Source organism: Heptranchias perlo, chromosome 25, assembly GCF_035084215.1.
Source record: "Heptranchias perlo isolate sHepPer1 chromosome 25, sHepPer1.hap1, whole genome shotgun sequence".
NCBI lineage: Eukaryota > Metazoa > Chordata > Chondrichthyes > Hexanchiformes > Hexanchidae > Heptranchias > Heptranchias perlo.
Genome location: NC_090349.1, coordinates 12,309,323 through 12,325,111, shown reverse-complemented (window position 1 = coordinate 12,325,111; position 15,789 = coordinate 12,309,323). Strand labels below are relative to the sequence as shown.

Genomic DNA, 15,789 nt, shown 5'->3' with positions numbered 1-15,789 from the left:
CTGAGCTGGCCTGGATCAAATTGTTCGGTTCTGGTCTCGCAAAGATTGTGATGATGTGAGGCCAACAAAGTCCTGGTGAGATATGCTGGGGTCAGAGATCGCTCCACCAGAGCAGGCCCTATGGGACAGATATACCAAGCGTCTTCACTATTCAAATGATTATAAAAACAGAAAAATGCTGGAAACACACCAGGTCTGTTTGTCTCTGTAAAGATGAAATACAGGTTAACATTCTAGACCTTTTATCAGAACACGTTAACCTATCTTTTAGAATGTTAGAGTAGAAGTTAGATCTTTAAACAGATATAATAGTGGAATTATTGAAAACCTAGGAAAACAGTTGAATTAATTGATGGTTGTTTTCTGAAATGTTTGCCAGGGTTGGCTGTCTAAATATTATGGAGCGCCTGTCATGGAATATTTTTAAAAATTAGACAGGAGGAGGTAAGACTAACAAATCCCCTATGCCAGAATGAAAATACCCTAGGGGGCTGAGGGCTAGGGAGATCATTTGTAGAGCACCACTACAGTTCTGCAGAACCTCTCCAGAAAAGTAAAGACTTACGGATGATTTGATTGAGGTTCATAAGATGATGAAGGAAATAGATTGTGTTTGTGTAGACAATTTGTTTCAACTAAATAGGTTAGGGAGGACCAGGTCACAATCTCAAGTTGTGTAAGGCCAGAACTAAGTTAGATATCAGGAGGCAGTTCTTTTCCCAGAGAATAGTGGACCTGAGGAACAGGGTGCCAGTTCATGTGATGAATGCCGATTTGTTGAATTCCTTCAAGCGAGAGCTTGACTTGTTTCTGGCTGGGGCGGAGGTTACTTTGTACTAAAGGTAGGTACCGTATAACATTAATCAGAGTCAGAATGGTCTCCTGGACTAGTTTGATTGTTTAAAGGGGATCAGGGAGAAATTTTCCAGATTTTTCCTCCCTATTTGGCCTGGGCTTTTATCTGTTTTATCGCCTCTTCCAGGAGATTACACAGCTTTCAGGTGGGGTGGGGAGGGTATATATAGTGATATACAAGGCATCGCAGTTGTGTGGAACAAGTTGGATTGACCAGTGGGCCTTTTCTTGTCAGTCATTGTCGTATGTAAGAGAATAGACCAACAGGTAGAAGAAGAATTAGGAGAGGTGATGCACAGGAGTCGAATCAGAGGCCCTAGGGCTGGGGTAGAGTTTAGAATATTGCAGAGATAGGGTGGGCAAAGGTCAAGGAAGGACTTGCAAAGCAGGACAAGGATTTTGGATTCAGTGCACTGGGGAACAGGGAGCCACTGAAGGTCAGTGAGGACAGGGTAATGGACAAGTAGGAGGCAAGTCATGGAGTTTTAAATGAGTTGGAGTTTGTGAAGGATGGAGCTTGGGAGGCTGTCTAGCAGGGCTTTGGATAAATCAAGTCTTGAAATAACAAAAATGTTAAGTATTTGAGTTTGGGGGGGGGGGGGTTGCTGAGGGGAAGGATGGACTCAGGCAATGTTGTGGAGGTAGAAGTGTGTGGTTTTAGTGACTGATAGATATAATTTCAAATGCCATGTCCTAAAATAAACAGCACACATTCCTTCAATACGGTTTATTTGGACTCTTAGAAGGCCGTTGACAAATTTTCATATGAAAGGCTACTAATAAAATTAAAATCCATGGAATTCAGTATATAATGTGGGATTGGATAAAAAAAAGAATCAGGAACAGGAAACTAGGATTATTTGTAGTGTCAGACCCCGGGGGAAGTGCTGAGTGCAATACTGCAGGGGTCAGTGTCAGACTGGGGGGAGTACTGTAGGGTTCAGTGTCAGACTGGGGGAGTGGTGGGGGGAGTACTGTAGGGTTCAGTGTCAGACTGGGGGGAGTACTGTAGGGTTCAATGTCAGACTGGGGAGTGCTATGTGGAGTACTGCAGGGTTCAGTGTCAGACTGGGGAGTGCTGTGTGGAGTACTGCAGGGTTCAGTGTCAGACTGGGGAGTGCTGTGTGGAGTACTCAGGGGTCAGTGTCAGACTGGGGAGGGATGGGGGGAGTACTCAGGGGTCAGTGTCAGACTGGGGAGTGCTGTGTGGAGTACTCAGGGGTCAGTGTCAGACTGGGGAGGGATGGGGGGAATGCTGTGTGGAGTACTGCAGGGGTCAGTGTCAGACTGGGGAGGGATGGGGGGAGTGCTGTGTGGAGTACTCAGGGGTCAGTGTCAGACTGGGGAGGGATGGGGGGAGTGCTGTGTGGAGTACTGCAGGGGTCAGTGTCAGACTGGGGAGTGCTGTGTGGAGTACTGCAGGGTTCAGTGTCAGACTGGGGAATGCTGTGTGGAGTACTGCAGGGTTCAGTGACAGACTGGGGAGTGCTGTGTGGAGTACTGCAGGGGTCAGTGACAGACTGGGGAGTGCTGTGTGGAGTACTCAGGGGTCAGTGTCAGACTGGGGAGGGATGGGGGGAGTGCTGTGTGGAGTACTCAGGGGTCAGTGTCAGACTGGGGAGGGATGGGGGGAGTGCTGTGTGGAGTACTCAGGGGTCAGTGTCAGACTGGGGAGGGATGGGGGGAGTGCTGTGTGGAGTACTGCAGGGGTCAGTGTCAGACTGGGGAGGGATGGGGGGAGTGCTGTGTGGAGTACTGCAGGGGTCAGTGACAGACTGGGGAGTGCTGTGTGGAGTACTGCAGGGGTCAGTGACAGACTGGGGAGTGCTGTGTGGAGTACTCAGGGGTCAGTGTCAGACTGGGGAGGGATGGGGGGAGTGCTGTGTGGAGTACTGCAGGGGTCAGTGTCAGACTGGGGAGTGCTGTGTGGAGTACTCAGGGGTCAGTGTCAGACTGGGGAGGGATGGGGGGAGTGCTGTGTGGAGTACTCAGGGGTCAGTGTCAGACTGGGGAGGGATGGGGGGAGTGCTGTGTGGAGTACTCAGGGGTCAGTGTCAGACTGGGGAGGGATGGGGGGAGTGCTGTGTGGAGTACTCAGGGGTCAGTGTCAGACTGGGGAGGGATGGGGGGAGTGCTGTGTGGAGTACTGCAGGGGTCAGTGTCAGACTGGGGAGGGATGGGGGGAGTGCTGTGTGGAGTACTGCATAAGTTGATGCCTTGGCCCTTGCTATTTCTTATTTACATAAATGACTCAGAGGAAGAATCCAACTGTAACTGTTCTAAATTTGCTCTAAAACTAGGAGTAGGGACAGAGGATGGAGTTAAAGTTGTGTTGAATGATTTCGATCTGTTGTACAATTAGGCAGATGAATAGCAAATTTAATTTAAAAGATGACATATAAAATATTGGCACATTGGAAGAAATAATGAGCAACATAGGTGTACAATGCAGGGAATAGAATTAGCACAGGAAGAATGGAAGTGATGTTGAGAGTCACAGCAGACTTGTCACTAAAGAGAATTTGGAGAAGTAATTTTAAAAAAAAGATTGTTGGGGTACATAATTTGAACAGTGGAGTATGTCCTCATAGGTTATTTGGATTGATCACTTGAGAGTACTGTGTGCAATCCTGGTCACTGAACATCAAAAGAGGCATACATGCTTTGAGAAGGTTGCACAGAATAACAACAAGACTGATCCTAAATATTCAGGGGATGAGCTATGAGGAAAGATCAGAGAAGCTTAAGCACTAAAGTCTAGAGAGGTGGAGAGGGGTCACGGAGGTATAGGATATATTAAATGGTACAGATGTTGCTTTAAGATAAGTCAAGCCAGTAAAAAAAAGTACATTTATAACAGATTTTAGTAAATATTTCTTTATTCAAAGGGTGATCAAGGAACTGGATTCAAAGACATTGGGGAAGTTCAAGATACGGTTGGAAGCTGAAATATAGAGGGTCAAGCTCGATAGCCGAATAGCCATTTCTCGTCCTTGATTTTTAGTATGTTCTTTTCTCTTTGCAGATATGGATCGGCCAGCTGTGTAGTTCCAGCATTTTTTTTGCTTTTTCTTTTTATTTGTCTAAGTGGTGAAGTTCTCTTGTGTCTTTCCTACATCAGTACAGGATTTGCATGATGTGAATTTGTGATTGGTGGGAAGAAAGCAACTAAATCAAAGACACAAGGCAAGGTCATAATCTAACCCTAACAAATTACCTGAGAACAGCCACTTTAAATTAAGAGTGCTCAAGTTTCTCAGAGTTTCAGTGTAAGCTTGGACCGCCATATTTTGAGCAAAGATTGCGCTGCAACAGCTTATCTACCTGCGGCTGGTGACTGCGCCCTGCAGATCACTGCTCGCTTCCTTCACCAAGTTGCCTTTACAGCAGATGATTCGCTGTTTATTCTGGTAGGACGAGGCCATGTAAATGGCTCCAGATGAGATTGCAGGGCCGAGATATCTGGGATTCGGGATTTCCAAGTGAGCACGACTTGAAACACTGCAAAAACAAAATGAGCACATCAACTTGTAGGACTTAGCACAATTACAAAAAAGCAAATAATTGGAGATCCAGCCTGCAATCGCAGTAAATAACTACCCTGGTTACATAAGGCTGTGCACAGCAATCAGGTACAAAAACAATGTTTCCCATCCCCACTTTTTCCCATTTCTTTGTTCTCAGGGCATAGGTGACACTGGCAAGCCATTTATTGCACTGCCCTAGCAATTGCTTTTACAACTGAGGGGTTTGCTAATCTGCTTCAGAGGGCATGACAACCCAACCATGTATTGTGGGACTAGAGTTGCATGCAGGCAAGACTAAGTAGAGGTGGCAGGTGCCCTGCCCTCAAGGTCAACAGTGAACCAGTTAGGTTTTTACATCACTCCAGCAATTTTCTTGGTCATTTTTCTAGGGCCAGCCCACAATTTCACAACTTGCCATGGCAACATTTGAACTCATGACAACCATACCCCTATAATATATTTGGTTCTGTACTACAGTGTGTTAGTTCTATCAGAAGAGATTTCTCTAGAAAATAATGAATTGTTGAGTTGATTTTTCTAAAGCGAGTTGGAAGCGAAACCCAATTATAGATTTCTATTGAATTGCTAATCTATGTTCATAAGAACATAATAGGAGCAGGAGTAGACCATATGGCTCCTCGAGCCTGCTTTGCCATTCAATAAGATGACGGCTGATCTTTGACCTCAACTCCACTTTCCCACCCGATCCCCATATCCCTTCATTCCCCTGGAGTCCAAAAATCTATCTCTCTCAGCCTTGAATATACACAACGACTCAGCATCCACAGCCCTCTGAGGTAGAGACTTATAAAGATTCACAACCCTCTGAGTAAAGAAATTCGTCCTCATCTCAGTCTTAAATGGCCGACCCCTTATCCTGAGACTTTGCCCCCTAATTCTAGACTCTCCAGCCGGGGAAACAACCTCTTAATATCAAGCACAGGGACACAGTTTAAAAATAAGGGGTCTCCCATTTAAGACGGAGATGAGGAGAAATTTTTTCTCTCAGGAGGGTCGTGAGTCTGTGGAACTCCCTTCCCCAGAGAGTGATGGAGGCAGGGTCATTGAATATTTTTAAGGCTGAGTTCGGTAGATTCCTGATTAACAAGAGAGTCAAAGGAGGCAGGGTCACTGAATATTTTTAAGGCCGAGTTCGGTAGATTCCTGATTAACAAGAGAGTCAAAGGTTATAGTAGGTAGACGGGAAAATCAGGGCTGAGGTCAGAATCAGGTCAGCCATGATCTTATCAAATGGCACGAGCAGGCTCGAGGGGCCCAATGGCCTACTCCTGCTCTTAATTCATATGTATGTTCGTAAGCCCCCTCAGAATCTTATATATTTCAATGAGATCACCTCTCATTCTTCTAAACTCCAGACAGTATAGGCCCATTCTACTCAATCTCTCCTCATAGGACAAACCTCTCATCCTAGGAATCAATCTAGTGAACTTTTGTTGCACTGCTTCCAAGATAAGTATATCCTTCCTTAAGTAAGGAGACCAAAACTCCAGGTGTGGTCCCACTAAAGCTCTGTACAATTGCAGCAAGACTTCCTTACTTTTATACTCCAATCCCTTTGCAATAAAGGCTAACATTCCATTTGCTTTCCTAATTGCTTGCTGTACCTGCATGCTAACTTTGTGTTTCTTGTACGAGGACACCCAAATCTCTCTGAACACCAACATTTAATAGTTGCTCACCATTTAAAAAGTATTCTGTTTTTCTATTTTCCTGCCAAAGTGAATAACCTCACATTTCCCCAAATTATACTCCATTTGCTATCTTCTTGCCCACTCACTTAACCTGTCTATATCCCTTTGCAGACTCTTTGCGTCCTCCTCACAGCTTACAAAACTAGGTGGAAAAACATCATCAGCAAACTTAGATACATTACATTCGGTCCCTTCACCTAAGTCATTAATATAGATTGCAAATAGCTGAGGCCCAAGCGCTAATCCTTGCGGCACCCTACTAGTTTACAGTCTGCCAAATAAAAGTTCAAACTTTTATTCACTTAGGAATTCACAATGAAAGTGTCAACCATTTCACATATCTCATCTTAAAACTAAACTAAATTCTGGGAAGGCTGTAATTAGGACTTTTCCAGGTTTGCAAACACCCCCATCCAGGTAAACATTTGTAATGTCTGAGAAGCTGCCTCCTGGATTCTCTCCCTGGTGCACAACCCACTAAACAGGTCAACAAAGTGTGATGAAGCATGCAATTCCTCGGGGCAGAGATCTGCGCCTGTAACTCAGGCAACTTTGGAGTGGAGTTGCGACCAAATTCCACCAGCACCTGTACAAATTTCCTGTGGCACTCCAACAATTACATGTGAACAAGCAAACTTCAATAGGAGTTACAGCTAGCTGATCCCCAAGACACAAAGTCTGCATGATGGCAACCGTTTCAAAATCTTCACTGTGGAGTTCCAGGATGGGTTGGAGTCCTCCTGTCCACTGAAACAGTGAGGTGGCAAAAATAAGACCTATTTCCTTCTTCAGCCAGTACACCATTAGTTACAGTAAGTCTTCATTTACTTGAAACTCAAATGGTACCTCCAAGTGTACCACTGAAAATTTTGTGACAATTAGTACCAAACTTAGGCAGTTTTGTACTGGGAACCCCTACACCTCAAGAACTGGGTTGAGACTGCCCCAAACTCATTTAACATAGGATTTTTACAACTACAACAACTAGCATTTATAATGCGCCTTTAATGTAGTAAAACATCCCAAGGTGCTTCACAGGAGATTAATCAGACAAAAATTGACATCAAGCTAAAGGAGGAGACGTTTGGACAAGTGACTAAAAGCTTGGTCAATGAGGTAGGTTTTATGGAGCGTCTTAAAGGAGGAGAGGTGAAGAGATTTAGGGAGGGAATTCCGGAGCTTAGAGCCTAGACGGCTGAAGGCAGAGCCGCCAATGGTAGGGCGAAGAAAGTGGGGGATGCACAAGAGGCCAGAGTCAGAGGAACACAGAGTTCTTGGAGGGTTGTAGGGCTGGAGAAGGTTACAGAGATAGCAAAGGGCATGGCCACAGGGGGATTTGAACACTAGGATGCGAATTTTAAAATAAAAACGTTTTAAAATGTAGGTCAGCGAGCACAGGGATTGACGGGCGACTGGGACAGTGGGAGTTGGGATACGAGCAGCAGTTTTGGATGAGATGAAGTTTATGGAGGGTGGAAGATGGGAGGCCGGCATTGGAATAGTCAAGCCTGGAGGTAACAAAATCATGGATGAGAGTTTCAGCAGCAGATGGACTAAGGCAGGGGCAGAGACGAGCGATGTTACGGAGGTGGAAGTAGACCATCTTTGTGATGGAGAGGATATGGGGTCGGAAGTTCAGCTCAAGGTCAAATAGGACGCCGAGGTTGCGACCAAATGGCTTGGCTATAATCAAATTCCAGTGTGGTTAACCCACTCCACCACACAGCACCTGCTTCTTTTGATAATATGTCCCATATGACGATTTTCCCCAAACAAATCAAGCAGCTGTCTTGAATTTGTAAAGTAAGCAATACCTCTCCGGGATAACCTCTGGCACCCATCATATCACCACGTTGTGCTGTGAACGATTCCAGCCAGTGTTCTCTCCTCCCCAACTAGACCTTTTTGGACATGTTTTCAAAGGGGCTATTCAAAATAAAGTGAGCTCAATGTCACTGCAGAATTTTCTTTTGTGGGGGTGGGGGGTGGTGGTAGGAGAAAACAGGGACAGGAGAAGAGAAGGTTTTGAGCTCTGGAGACAGTTACCCTATTTTCACTGGTGCAGAAGATGCTTAGTCTCCTTAGTGTAGCTCACCATCCAAGAGTGGTTCCTAGACATCCAATGGAAGCCCGGTGTTTAAGCCCGGTGATGGTCACCCTATGCAGCAGACTACATCAACATCCATTGCACACTGCCATTTTGTAATCTAACATTATCCAAAAGATGCAGCTCTTGCATGTGCCTGACAAACACAGGCCACAGGAAATAGTTGTAGCACTGTGCTGTAAATCTGACAACTGGCCCGCCGGATTACCATCTCTGGGGCATGCACTTAATGTTTGAATTAATGAAAATCTAAGATCCTGTCTGAGAGAATTAGGAAACTACTTACAATGGTGACACTTCTGACAGATACAGTAAAAGGACCAGAGGAGTGTGAGCTAGTCAAGGTAATTTCAGCCATGGTCACAATTTGAGTGTAAAATGATATTTAGCAAAGGCACAGTCTATGTTTAATAAAAAGATCAAATAACATCTGACCAGGCTCTCTGGCTAGAACACAAGGCTATTACCCACCTCAAAAAGAAAAAATAAGTCAGAATCTGCTTCAGCCTGATGATATGTGCTTAAGATTAAGCCATATATTGTGAGCTGATTCAAATACTTTACATTTTAAATAGGTTTCTCACACACTGACCACAAACAATTTGATCCAGGACTTACCTGACTGCATTGCGACCCTGAATCTCAATAACCTCCAGGGAGTTGAAATGAGTTACAAACAGGTACGGTTCTCTATAAGCTGAAATGATCACAAACAAAACACGAGGGATTACAAGTTGAACTACTCAGTTGGTTCACTTATAGAAGGCTTGCGGAATAAGGATGAGAGGTTACACCGATATTGTACAGAAATCACTCACAACGTGTTGCTATGTGAAATCCTGGATTAACGATATCATGTGACTAATTGCTGCTGTAACTATCAAACTGCATGCAAGTTTACATACTGCCTTGTATGACTACAGGAAAACACTGTGAGATTAATACATTAATATTTACAGTTTCTACTAACCCTGGTAAAATTAATAGTTACATAACATAATAAACGTAACAGTTTTGAGTTGATAAAGTCATCCTAACCATTGAACTATACCAATTTTCAGGACAATGCCCTAATAAACTCCAGTATACCAATTCAGAAAGGCCCAGGAACAGACACTTACCAAATGCCAAGGGCAAACGTCTCCACTTCAGGTCTTCAGTGCGACTACGCCGTCCGTATGAATCAACAATGACTCCAAATTCTATTGTGGGTTAGAGGAGATTGAGAAAGGTAACGAGTCATAAATGGTGATACTGTCCAACGATCCTATCAAATGCTGGCAGCAGAGAGCATAATACAAGAAACTCACATTGAACAGTTGAAGCAGCCCCGATATAAAGCTATGTTGATACCAATCTATACCGCTAACTAACTCAAACTACCTGGGGATATGCAATTCTCAGTAAACTGGCATCTTGGAAAGTTGTCTCAGTATTAAAACTAAGCACACAAGAGGCCATATAAACTGCGTTGGTATTTAAGGTGTAGACCTGGTGCAGAAAGCTACCACAGTACAAATTTTAAATGAATATTTTGTCTCCGTATTCACAAAGGAAAGGAATGATCCGGACGTAGTAGTTAAAGAGGGGAGGTGTGAAATATCGGATTAGGTAAACATTATGAGAGAGGAAGTACTAGAGGGACTGGAATCCTTGAAAGTTGATAAGTCACCAGGGCCGGATGGATTGTTTCCTAGGCTATTGAAGGATGCCAGTGAGGAAATAGTGGATGCTCTGAGGATCATTTTCCAATCCTCACTAGATACAGGGGAGGTACCAGAGGACTGGAAGACTGCAAACGTAGTACCATTGCTTAAAAAGGGTACGAGTGAAAAGCCGAACAATTCTAGGCCGGTCAGTCTTACCTCGATGGTGGGCAAACTATTAGAATCAATACTGAGAGATAGAATAAACTGTCACTTGGAAAGGCATGGTTTAACCAGGGATCGTCAGCAGGATTTGTTCAGGGAAGGTCACGCCATACAAATCTGATTGAATTCTTTGAGGAAGTGACAAGGAGGATTGATGAGGGTAGTGCAGTGAACGTTGTCTACATGGATTTTAGTAAGGAATTTGACAAGGTCCCACATGGCAGACTGGTCAGAAAGGTAAAAGCCCATGGGATACAGAGAAATGTGGCGAATTGGATCCAAAATTGGCTCAGTAACAGGAAAGAAAGGCTAAAAGTCGATGGCTGTCTTTGCGAATGGAAATCCGTTTCCAGTGGTGTGCCACAGGGCTCAGTGTTGGGTCCCTTGCCGTTTGTGGTATATATTAATGATTTGGACTTGAATGTAGGGGGCATGATTGTCAAATTTGCAGATGACACAAAAATTGGCCGTGTAGTTGATAGTGAAGAGGATAGCTGTAGACTCCAAGAAGATATCAATGGGTTGGTGGAGTGGGCGGAGAAGTGGCAAATGGAGTTCAACCCGGAGAAGTGTCAGGTAATGCACTTAGGGAGGGCAAACAGTAAAAGGGAATATGCAGTAAACGGTAATATATTGAGAGGGTTAGAGGAAGTGAGAGACCTTGGAGTGCATGTGCACAGGTCCCTGAAGGTGGCAGTACAGGTAGATAAGGTTGTGAAGAAAGCATATGGAATGCTCTCCGTTATTAGCAGAGGTATAGAATACAAAAGCAGGGATGTAATGATGGAACTGTATAAAACGCTGGTAAGGCCACAGCTGGAGTATTGTGCGCAGTTCTGGTCACCACATTACAGGAAGGACGTAATTGCTATGGAGAGAGTGCTGAGAAGATTTACAAGAATGTTGCCAGGGCTTGAAAATTGCAGCTACGAGGAGAGATTGGATAGGCTGGGGTTGTTTTCCTTGGAGCAGAGGAGGCTGAGGGGAGACTTGATTGAGGTGTACAAAATTATGAAGGGCCCAGATAGGGTAGACAGGAAGTACCTGTTTCCCCTAGCAGAGAGCTCAAGAACGAGAGGACATAGATTTAAGCTGATTGGCGGAAGGATTAGAGGGGACAAGAGGAAAAACTTTTTTACCCAGAGGGTGGTGGGTGTATGGAATTCACTGCCCGAATTGGTGGTAGAGGCAGGGACCCTCAACTCTTTTTAAAGATACTTGGACCTGCACCTAAAGTGCTGTAAGCGGCAGGGCTACGGACCGGGTTGCTGGAAGGTGGGATTAGAATGGGCATTTGGTTGTTCTTCGAGCCGGCATGGACACAATGGGCTGAATGGCCCCTTTCTGTGCTGTATCTTTTCTATGGTTCTAAAGGGCATGTTTACTTTCCAAGGATCGATACCCATGGTTTTGCTTCAACTTTTTCCCAGAACTTCTCTCTTGCCCAGGTGTTTGGAATCAAGCTGGGTTAAGAAAGACTGTTCATAAAAGGAACATCAGTTGCAGATACATCAACATGCACCAGGGTTAACACCTTTCCAGGTTGTAAGCTGTTGTAGGCAGGTATCATTACAAATAGACAAAGGCCACATTATTAAGCGCACATTACTTACCATGGAAACAGAGCAGAAACTCCTCTTTTTGCCCACTGCTATTCACCTGAGCAATGGCGATCGGGAAACTGTAGGACGAAGCAGCAAAAATAGCAGATGCCAGTGACATGTCATTCTTATCCAGAAATTCTGCAGCATGGGAGAGAGAGAGAGAGAGAGAGAGAGACATCAAATTTACAGCTCTCAGTGATCAGGAATCATAGCCGGGTTCATCAGGACAATAAACAGTAGGTTCTTTAGCAGACAGAAAATTATCAATGGAGCCAAGGCAGAGCATCTGGCTGCTTGCTGTGATAAACATTCCCCAGTAGACTCTTAAATGCTGTCCAACTCTGCAAGGGAGCTTTTTAATTCAAAATATCTGAACATACAGAATGGCACAGCACAGAAACATGCAGCCTGTCAAGTCTGTGCTGGTCCTTTTCTCCACCTAGTCTAATCCCACTCTGCTCACTCCCTATGCCCTTCAATATTCCTCTTTTCAACCAGCTATTTAAATACAATAAATCTGGGTATGTTAGAATAATAAACACTACTTTTTAAATAACTTCTTATATTTTGGGGCTCTGCAGATGGTTCAGTGGGTAAATAGGATGGATGATGAGCTACTGAACCGTATAGGTGAGGAAGGTTCCTGCCTGTGCTAGTGTCCTGATCTCAGCTGTGGGAGCCGTATAATTAGCCTCAGTATCCCCAGGCTAGGGAAGGGAGGGGAAGAAAGTTAATTAGGGCTCCTAGTCATTGCAATCCTTTGACTCCTGCTGCAAAGTGGACAACGTCAGCCTTGACTATGATGTTCCTTAATGCTAAAGAGTCTGCCAGTAGTCACCGCCTCGGCTCACACACGACGAACAGCCACTTGAGTGAGTTATTGGAGGGTTGCTGGTGCTCGAGTGCCGTACCCTAGCAACGGTCAGTAGCTGCAGCTGAGGAGGCAGAAAATGGAAGGTTCAAACAATATTTTTCATCAACTATTTGTGCTCAAAGTGAGGGGGATCAATAATGGAAGAAAAAGAGCATTTCACCACCATTGATTGTCAACATCAAGCACTCCCAGGTCAGATATCGTACAGGTTAGATGCAAGCAAAATTACCTTGCAGTATTCAATGTTCCTGTTGTACAGCTGCGGTACTTACCCTCCAGTGTGTAGTGCTTCATCTCTATCTCATAGAACCTGTTGGTACCAATGATGATGCTGTACCCAGTGAACTGGATACAGCTGCAGGGCTCAGATGTTTCAATCTCCTGCAGAGAAAAAAAAACAGAATGATACTTGATTACTCAGTCCATTATGGGATGGATTACAAAAGCCAAAAAAAAATGGTATTTTTCTCATTTGTCAAATTTACCGGGTATCGAGGGTGTGGTACATGGGACAGGTTTGATACTGTAAGAATTCTGCAGTTGATAATGGCTAGGATTTGGGGGAATCCCGAAGCATAGCATACAGTGGCAGTGTGCAGTCGATGGAGTAATTAGTTTTATTCTGAGCTTTAACAGGTCTTTTTATGAATGGCATGAACACACTCACTTTACGGATGGCGAAGTTGTCAAGCCCGTCATTATAACGGAGGATAGACACTTTGTTCGGCATTGCTGCACAGATACATGGTCCAGCCTCAATCTGCAAAAAACACACACACAATTTGCACTGTGTCAAGATAATGCATTAGTGGCATTTTTCAAACTTAAGAAAAGTGACATATGTTTTCGAAACTACATCTCTAATCCCCAGCTGTAAAGAATCCAAACCAGAAACTAGTGGGATATTCTTTAAATATAACTCTTTAGAAAGTTAAAATCAAGCAGAAAACACCTAAATTGCGAAAGAATGTTTATGTGGGCAGTTTGACCACTGCCTCAATTTCAGAAAGGTGTGCCAGGACTAACCCCAGTGTCTAACTTGAGCAGTAACATCTCCTCACTTATGGAAATCAGGCTGCAGTGATGTTCAGTTTCCCAAACAAGCAATCTTAAGGGCAAATTGAAGATGCCCAAACATTCCCCCCCCCTAAATTTGATCTTCTCTCCCTGCAACCTGAGCAGAGCCAGTCCATGGTTACTCCAAGTAAAGGCAACTAGGACAGTGTTTGAATTTTTTTGAAATAATAGTTTCAGCCCATATGTTAATCACCAGTCTGGACATTCCACCATTAATGTGGCATTTACACTGATGGGAATAACAAATACTGAGGGAGCTTAGAGGTACACTGTCCTCTCAGCTCTGGGGCATGGGTTCAAATCTAGTACAGTCTGACAGGATTAAAGTATTCCCACTCCCCTTTCTTACCTATAAAAAGTCCTTTGTGAAATGAGTCTGTTATAGTCTTGAACCAGTTCCTATAGCATAAAATCACCTGTGATTTGGTACAAATTTAGAGTCTGGGAGATACCACAGGATTGGTTGGTGTGAGAAGCAAGAAAAATTGGCATTGGTATTGTAGAGTGTGCCTATGAGGTTTAAGCTAAGACACATTGCTGAGACAATGTACAAGGAGTTTTCTTTGCACCTGGCCATGCTATACCCGATCCTGACTAAGATTGAAACAATTCCATTTCCAAGAACCAACATCCCTTACCACAGCGAACATTTAATAGTCATTTTAAATACAACAACAACTTGCATTTATATAGTGCCTTTACCAAGTAAAATGTCCCAAGGTGCTTCACAGGAGTGTTATCAGACAAAACTTGTCGCTGAGCCACATAAGAAGATATTAGGGCAGGTGACCAAAAGCTTGGTCGAAGAGTAGGTTTCAGATAATAGCCTTACTGTCACTACAGAAGACATTTGAGGCACATATCCTTATTTTGGCAGTCAGTTAAATTTTACGCTCACCCATGTGTTGAGAAATTAAAATGACTGGAAACCCTGAATGAGATTATAGAATCATAAGCAAAATTGTAGAACTGCTGAAGGTTAAACCAGACATTTTACATGAGAAATAATATGGATTAAAGGCTCACTTTCCCTGCTGCAAACAGGTGACATCCTTTCAAGCTGTCAAAGACTGTAGGTACAAGCTCCGGCTGGGCTGGCAGATGGGATTGAGCTAATGACTGTTTCACCTTCTTAGTATCCACCAGACACAGGGCTCGCTCTTCTCCTGTCAAACAAACAAATCAGAACCACTCTGTTGTATGTGAAGTGTTTTGAGATACATAATAACACACTTTATGGGCTCGATGTTACCAGAGCTGCGGGTTTGCGGCGGGGGGGCTATTTGGCGCGTAGGTAACGCGCCCGGTGAAATCAGTCTGCCCCCCACGCGATCGCAGCCCAATTGGATCCACTTACCTGGTCTTCCGGGTTCCCCACTGCTGATCTGCGCGGCGGGCGCACTGCGCATGCGCAGTAAGCTCTGTCAGCTGGAGGAGCGCTATTTACAGGGGCAGTCCTCCACTGACAGATGCTGCAACAAATAGGAAAAATTACAGCATGGAGCAGCCCAGGGGGAAGGCTGCTCCCAGTTTAATGATGCCACACTCCAGGTATCATTAGATGGGGTAAGGAGGAGGGGGAGGACAGAGATCTTCCCCCCGGCGGGCGGGAGGAAGCGGCCTGCATCTGCCACCAAGAAGGCCTGGCTCGAGGTGGCAGAGGAGGTCACCTGCACCACCAACATATCGCCCACCTGCATACAGTGCAGGAGGCGCTGCAATGACCTAAGTAGGTCAGCCAAAGTGAGTACACTTACTCTGTCCCCTACACTCCATCTGCCACATCACCGCCCCCACCCCACATCTCCTTCTGCACTGCCAACACTACTCTGTCACATCACCCCTCATACCCACTCAAAGCTCATCCTCATCTTACCTGCACTTACTCACCTCGCCAGTACTCATCCCGCCACTACCACTCAACCCAATCCTCATACAATCTCATGGCTCTATCTCATACTCACCCTCTCATGCATCTCTTTCATGGTCAGCCTCACTCAACCTGCCACTACCTATGCTGCAGCCACAGGGCATGCATCACATATGTGCAGTAGGCAGCGTAAGGCAAACGTCTCGCGAGCATGAAGGGGATGCACAAGGGTGTTTGAGGGTTTGTCATGGTTTTTACTTATATTTAATTTCTGATCAACTCACATTACATA

General features: G+C 44.6%; 1 protein-coding gene across 2 annotated transcripts in view; it reads right to left on the bottom strand.

The window, feature by feature from the left end:
* The window catches only part of cita (citron rho-interacting serine/threonine kinase a), a 204,162-nt gene that overhangs the window by 5,533 nt on the left and 182,840 nt on the right, over positions 1–15,789 (bottom strand). For both annotated transcript variants that reach the window (XM_068005625.1, XM_068005626.1), the window contains 7 exons: positions 14,654–14,793; positions 13,218–13,310; positions 12,823–12,931; positions 11,686–11,814; positions 9,323–9,403; positions 8,820–8,898; positions 4,180–4,356 (listed from right to left, as the gene is read on the bottom strand). In XM_068005625.1, the coding sequence (XP_067861726.1) occupies positions 4,180–4,356; positions 8,820–8,898; positions 9,323–9,403; positions 11,686–11,814; positions 12,823–12,931; positions 13,218–13,310; positions 14,654–14,793 (808 nt within the window). The remainder of the gene's footprint in view (positions 1–4,179; positions 4,357–8,819; positions 8,899–9,322; positions 9,404–11,685; positions 11,815–12,822; positions 12,932–13,217; positions 13,311–14,653; positions 14,794–15,789) is intronic.